The sequence below is a fragment of the Nannospalax galili genome, unplaced genomic scaffold (genome assembly GCF_000622305.1).
Source record: "Nannospalax galili isolate Female #2095 unplaced genomic scaffold, S.galili_v1.0 scaffold599, whole genome shotgun sequence".
In the NCBI taxonomy this organism is placed as follows: Eukaryota; Metazoa; Chordata; class Mammalia; order Rodentia; family Spalacidae; genus Nannospalax; species Nannospalax galili.
The window spans coordinates 1,760,790-1,767,887 of NW_008343079.1; the positions used below are offsets into that span (position 1 = coordinate 1,760,790).

General features: G+C 49.5%; 1 protein-coding gene across 4 annotated transcripts in view; it reads right to left on the bottom strand.

Annotated features, from left to right (window-relative positions):
- Window positions 1–478: 478 nt before the first annotated feature.
- Window positions 479–7,098, bottom strand: part of Cpn2 (carboxypeptidase N subunit 2) — an 18,259-nt gene continuing 11,639 nt past the window's right edge. For 2 of the 4 annotated variants that reach the window (XM_008839045.2, XM_029566390.1), the window contains one exon: window positions 479–5,346. In XM_008839045.2, the coding sequence (XP_008837267.1) occupies window positions 3,703–5,346 (1,644 nt within the window). In that variant the 3' untranslated portion in view covers window positions 479–3,702. Of the gene's footprint in view, window positions 5,350–7,098 lie in introns of all 4 variants that reach the window. The other 2 variants (XM_029566391.1, XM_029566389.1) reach the window with 1 other exon arrangement.

Sequence of the window (7,098 nt, forward strand, 5' to 3'; positions counted from 1 at the left end):
CCTGGAACCCTGAATGTGCGTGGCCACCTTTGGGTGACCATTCAGACTAGATTTCAGTGGTAGATCTAGTCTTTGGTCACTATTGACCTGGTTGACACCACAACAGTCTCTGGTGGCAACCTTGGAAGTCTATCCTAAGGATTCTGAGGAGGGGATGTTTTCCTGGATAATCCAAGTGGGATTTTAATGTCTTCACTGTTGCTTTATAAGACGGGGTGAGAGGGAGACTCCATGAGACAGAGTGGAAGGTTTCAAGAAGTGGGAGCAGAGAGACGCTTAAAGATGTTGGTCTGGAAGAAGGCAGTGATGTATGTGGGCACGGAAAAGACTGGCCACGTGCAGGATGAATTTTCAGGGCCACCGCGGCCATTCTTACAACAGACCACAAGGGGGCGTTCCGAGACCAGGATTGGAACACCTGCAAGCTGGCTCCCAGATGTTCCAGGGAAGAAGCAAGCTGAACACAGTGAAGAAAGAATTCACATAGGACTTTCGCTGTGCTAGTCTGTCTAATCTTTCACAGCACCGTCCAATTTTACATTATCTTTATTGTCTATCAGCATTGAAATTTTTCAAAAATTACATTTCCAATCCCCACCCCCAAAAATAATCTCAGCAAATAACAGTTGTTTCATGGAGATAGGCCAACCAGAGCAGATAAAACAAATGTTGCAGTCAAGCTCTTGATCAGTATTTGTCCAACCTCATCCTCCCCCACCACACTCACTTCTCTGGAAATATAGTCATGTCCCATAACACGGAGAACAAGTTCTGATAAATGCTGATATTCTTCTCAGCATGGTGGGATACCGCAGAGTCGTACCTATGCAAACCCACAGATCAGACACGTGGCCTCCTAATACAATCTAGAGTGGGCACCTTAAGATGTACTGGGCTGCTGAAGGCAAACAGAAAATGTTTTGCTTTGCTTTGTTTACAGTGCTGGGAATGGTGCCCAGGGCCTCACATACTAGGCAGGCACTCTACCACTGAGCCACATCCTCAGCCCTAGAAAATGTTTTTCATTTAGAGTGTAGTAATACACTCTAAAACAATTATTAAAATTGAAGTATGGTGAATACATAATCCAACAGTACATTTGTTGTTATTATCAGGTATAATATGCTGTCTGTAACTGTATATGCTATACTTTGAAAAATCTTTATTTTGTGTGTAGGGGAATGGGCATGCATGTCACAACACACTTATGGAGGTCAGAGAAGAACTTGCAGGAGTTGATTTTCTCTCTCTCCTTCTACCATGTGGGTCCTGGGAATTGAACTCAAGTCCTCGGGTTGACAGCAAGAGCCTTTACCAACACTGAGCCATCTCCCTATGCTATACTTTTACGACTGCTGACACTGTAGACTCGTTTACAGTAGTATCACCACAGATGAGTGACATTTTCCGATGTTAGAATAGTCACAGTATCACTCAAAACAGGACTTTTCAGCTCCTTTATTATCTCATGTGACAGCCTTATATAAGTGGTCCATCACTGGCCACGACATATGGTAATATGTTGAAGGACTGAGTAATAATAATAATAATAATAATTCAGGATTACACTGTTTGGGGACTTCTCTTACACTATTGTCTTGGGCAGATACCATTAAGTATTGAACTATTGGTGAAGAAGCTGACACACAGGGAGCTTAGTAGCCTGCCAGTGTTCAGTATGCTGGTGTACTGGTCAACTGATGGACCAGACTGGACCACCCCACAAAGAGGCAGGACGTGGGGATCCCCTGGGTACCAGGCGACACACTCAGCCACCTACTCACCCAGCTTACCTTGGTCCAGGCTGGCTGTTGGCCAGTGTCCTTTCCCTAGCACCATTTGGCTCAAGGTGTTTATATTTCAATGAAATGTATACTTTTAAACTTTTTTAATTAAATTTTATTTATGTACATGCCACAGTACAAGTGTGGAGGTCAGAGGACAACTTTTGGATCTAGGGATCGAATTGGATTTAGGGATCGAACTGTGGGATCTAGGGATCGAATTCAGGTCATCCTGGTTTGTGCTGTGAGTACTTTTACACACTGAGCCATCTCAACTGCCCCAGAGGAAAAGCTGTAGTTGAAAGAAATGTTAGCTGTCTTTCTCCTTTATTTCTGCCAATGAGCATGCGACTATTTGGGCATTTACTAAATCATGCCCCCTTTCCCCTTTCAGCGTCTTCATCTGTGTAACAAGGATGGTGACTGAATCCCAGAACCATCTAGGGGATTTTAAAAAGAAAACAAAGCAGGAGCTGGTGGTGTGGCTTGGTGGTAGCTGGCTTACCTAGCATGTACAAGGTCCTGGGTTCAGTTCCCAGCACTGAAAAATAAACAAGTCCCAAACATTGACTGGGCATGGGGTCTTATACCAATAGTGCCATCTACTCAGGGGCTGAAGCAGGAGAACTTGAGTGCAGGAATTCAAGGCTAACAATTCATATGCAGATGGGTAACTTCTCTTGTACTCCTGTCTGATTTCTCCCCCGAACTGTGAGCGGCTGAGGGCCTACAGTGCATCTGATGTAGCCTTTGCACTCTGCAGCCCTGTAAACAGGTAAGAGATTGTGCAATGATCTGGGGGTGGGGAAGGTAAAAGCAGGGGCATTCATTGGCCATGAGGAAGGGTGTGCACGTGAAAGGCGCAGGAACGCTCCTCTGCTCCCAGTTTCCGGGCTTGCCGTTCTGCTGGATGGGAATGTAGGAGGAAGTGGGGACAGAGTTTGGTTTAGACCCTCTTGTGGCTACATAGTCAGAGGTAGCATGCAGCTAAGAAGCGCTGAACCCAAGATGGAGATGTGAGGTCATCAGCGCCTAGAGGCCTCTGACTGATTACCAAGGAGGTGAGACAGCAAGGCCATCTTGGGGGGTGGTGGCTGAGGAACACTGGCAGCTGAGGCAGCAGTGAGGTCTCAGAAACTACGGGTGAGCATTACAGTGAATGAGCCTAGAGTCAGATGCCCTGAAAGCCAAGACACAGAGCAGCTGCCCCAGTCCAACAGCTTGCCTCTCCTCCCTGTCCCCCTCCTCTGGCACATTCAGCTTCCTCAGGGAGCAACCATCTCGTGTGCTGAACAGGCAAAGAGACCAGGCCCTCTGGGGCTTCACCTCAGCAACTGGGTCTTGCCTTCCTGTGGTGCCATCTTGCTTTGATTTCTCCTGGATGCAGCAGGAAAGGTGGTCAGGACATTATCATTTACCCACGTGAAGCCATTACCTGTCCTACCTTTTTGTGGTCACCTCTGTTCCTATTCTCTCTCTTGCTCTTGCTCTCCTCCCTCTCCATTGAAATAAAATTTGGGGAGAAAGTTGTCTTTTGATTTGTCAAAGGCGTGTGTGTGTTGGCGGTGGCTTCCACTTTGAACAGCTACAGTAGTGGTCAACATACCTCAGAGCTGGTACTCGGGGCAGGGAGAGTGGGGTGAGGTTAGGCAATAGGAAAATACTGTGGTTGGGGTGTTTTATCCTCCAGACCGGGGTGCAGCTCTCAAGGGTGCCTGCAAGATGTGAGGTTGGCCTTCTTAGGGTACAGAATCCAAGAGGGTGTGGTGAAGGAAGAAGAGGAGATACTGGGTAGGACAAGCCTCATCCTACCTCCCTACCCTGAAGATATAGCCATGTCCATTAAGTAAGCTGCAGCACTCAGCTGCCTTTGCCCCAAGAAGCCACCCACCCAGGCTCCTTTCTCTATCTTCTGTACCTAAGGCACAGCAGCCCAAGCATCAATAGACACAGTGACCCTCATAGAACCACAGCTTGACTTCAAGTCCCACTCATGACTAGTATTGTAGGCTATCGCTGGGGAGCCCGAGCCCTGCCTAGGAGACAGCTGGATGCTCATCCAGCGACACTGGGCTTCATCGCAGGCAAGCACTACAGTACCCTCCGGATTGCTGTAGGTACACGAGCTGTGGGCTGCCTTCTTCTCCATTGTCAGATCCCAGCTGCCCCCCGGCTCCCTGTCATCCAGTCCCAGAGCCTGGAAGCCCAAGCGGTCCTGGGCAACAGGGCATACCAGCTGTTCCTGCTTCAGGGCAGGCACCACCTGTCCCTTGAGGTAGGCAGGGCCTGCACAGTAGGTATGGATGTTGAAGAGGTGGTCGCTGTACATATGTAGCCAGCTGGTGAGGTAGGCCAGGTGGCAGTCACACTGCCAGGGGTTACCATACAGGGCCAGGTTGAAAAGATTGTAGTTGGTGTCAAATATGCCCCCAGGGAGTGTGGTCAGCTGGTTCCTAGACAGGCTGAGCAGCTCGAGCCTGCTCAGGTTCTGGAAGAGGGCTGGGTGCAAGGCTGTCAAGTTGTTGCTGCCCAGGTAAAGCTGGACCAACTCTTCAAGGTCCCTGAAAACACCTTCAGGAAGGTGGGTGATGGTGTTGTGTGAAAGCGTGAGGGAAACAAGGCGGGACAGGTTGGCAAAGGTGCCCTCAGTGACAGTCTCCAGCTGGTTGTGGGACAGGGACAGGCCAAGCAGACCTGGGTTATAAGTGAAAAGACCAGCGGGCAGTGTCTGTAGTGCATTGCCTTGCAGGTTCAGAAAGGTCAGATTGTGTAGGGAGGAGAAGACAGAGAGCGGCAGGTTGTTGATGGCATTGTGCTGAAGCCACAGCTTCTCCAGGCTGAAGAGTCGTGAGAACACCTGTGGGGACAGCTCAGAGATGGCATTGCTGTCCAGGAAGAGTTCCTGCAGGCTGCCCAGGTTGCCCAGTGCACCCTCAGGAAGGGTAAGAAGCATGTTGTTGCTCAGCTTCAGTATCTGCAGTCTGGTGAGTGGCTGGAACAGCTCCTTGGGGAGCTGGGCCAGGAGGTTCTGGGCCAGGTCGAGGGTTCTCAGATGCCTCAGAGGTTGGAAGAGTCTCCCCGACAGGGTCTGGAGCTGGTTCCCCTGCAGCTGGAGGGACTCCAGGCTGTCCATGTGGTGGAAGAGGTCCTCAGGCAGAACCTTTAGCCTGTTGAAGTCCAGGGTGAACTTGCAGAGTGAGCTCAGGTTGGAGAAGATGTCAGTGCTGAGGTTGGAGAAGGGGCCACCTGTGACTTCCAGGTCCTCCAGCCTGGGCAAACCCCCAAAGGCATCAGGCTCTAGGTGATGGACCTGAGTGTTAAGGAAGACCACCTTGGTCAGGTTGGGGTTGCTACTGAAAGCCCTGGTCCCCACTGTGGTGAAGGCAGTCTCCACAAAGACAATGTCTGTAGCATGTTGGGGGATGTCCTGTGGGATGGCGGCCAGCTCCTTATCCGAGCAGAACACCTCCCTGCTGAAGCAATCACAGCCCACTGGGCAAGGCTGGGTGGGCCTGACCAGGAGCAGGAGGGAGGCCCAGCACAGCCAGGCTCCTGGGAACATCTTCTAGATCCAAGGAGGACAGAAAACAAAACAAAGAGTGCCTTTACTAATGACATCATGCCTCAGTACCCAGACCACTGGACAGTGACCCCAAAGGTAGGATCAGGTTGTGAGCAAGGATCAGCCTCATCAGGAAGGCTGTGGTTTTGGCAAAAGTTTTTTGTTGCATTGCTAGGAATCAAACCTAGGGCCATGTGCATGCTAAGCAAGCACTCTACCCCTGAGCCACATGTCCAGCTTACAGTTTTAATAATTTGTTCATACCACTCTAATGTAGCCTTGAGGCCTGGTTTTTATTTCCTGAAAACAAAGATGCTACATGGACTGTGTTCAGACACCCTGCATGTTAGTGGCCATGCCAGGATCAAGACCTGGGTCTTTTAGTTTTTCCAGATTGGAGAATGAACCAGAAAGAGTGAAAAAGACAAGGAAGAGCGGTGTAAGACAAGACATAGGCAGTGTGGAACTTTTCTAGATAATATGTAAAATATGGCCAGATTAGCCTTGAGTCTAAGCTTACAGTCTGAGTTGTAGCTCTTCCTGAGTTCCCAGCCATCAGCACACTTCAGGGAGAGACTAAGAGGGTACACCTGCTCTCATCTCAGCCTCTTGAGCACTGCACCAAATGCTGTCCTCCCTGCCATACCTGCTCTCCATGTCCCAGTACTGTGGAGCTGGAGAACCTGCCAATGTTGTGTGGTATGGAGGGTTCCAGACATGAGCACTCCACAGACCAGAAGGCCCAGGGAGACCAAGCTTTTAGTTTATTAAATATTAATTTTTTAAAAAAGTCTAAAGGCGCTCTCTCCTACCCCCAGGCCTCTCACCGGGTAAGTCCATTGTGCCCGCCACACCTTGACTCCCCCAGCCTCATTCACCATCCCATCTTCCCCACTGGTCTCTCCTCCTAGTTTGGGTCTTGCCCCATTCCTTGTCTTGGGGCCCTTAGTAGTGCCTTCTCTGGGCCCCAGAAGCACTGCTTCTGGGCCTGGCCCCGCCCTCACCTCCCTCTGCTTCCCTGGGCCTGCACCACCCCACAGCCTCTTTCTGGGACACTGGGGCTGACCTTTCCTCTTCCTAATCCTTTGCATCCAGTCCAACACAGCTCCTCAGTGCAGTCCCCAGGAGTCCTTGGGGCCTCTTCCCGCCCCATCTGCCTTTACACCTCTGGGTGGCATGGCCACCAGCTGCCCTAGACCAGCATCTTTCCTGGGCCAGGCTCACAGGCAAGTCCAATCCCCAGATTCCTGAAGCCAAAATCGTTCCTGGAGGGATTCAGACCTTAGGAGAAAGCCTGAAAATATCTGACCCTCATCTGAATTGGGCCTCTGTGGGAACTCCTGAAGACAAAAGCAATCTGGCCACTCCAATATAAAATCAAAAGAGAGAACCGGAAGCTTAGACAAACCAACCTTGCAATGCCCAAAAAGTAAACCACAAAGACACATAAAGTTCACAAAAAGAAGCAGACCTAAACTTGAAGGCCTGAGTCTCACACAAGAATCAGAAGCCACAAAAGAAATTCACATGTCAAAATCATAGAGAAAAAATAACATGAAAAACCAAATTAACATATCCCCACCAAATACCAATAGTCCCCTAGAGGAGTACAATGAGAACCCCCTAGAGATAATGCAGGTCACGGAACTCAAAAGAAAAATTATAAACATGATAAAGGAATTCAGTGAATTTAAAGAACACACAAACAAATCAAAGAACTGAAGGAAGATAGGGATAAACTTCTGAATGAAT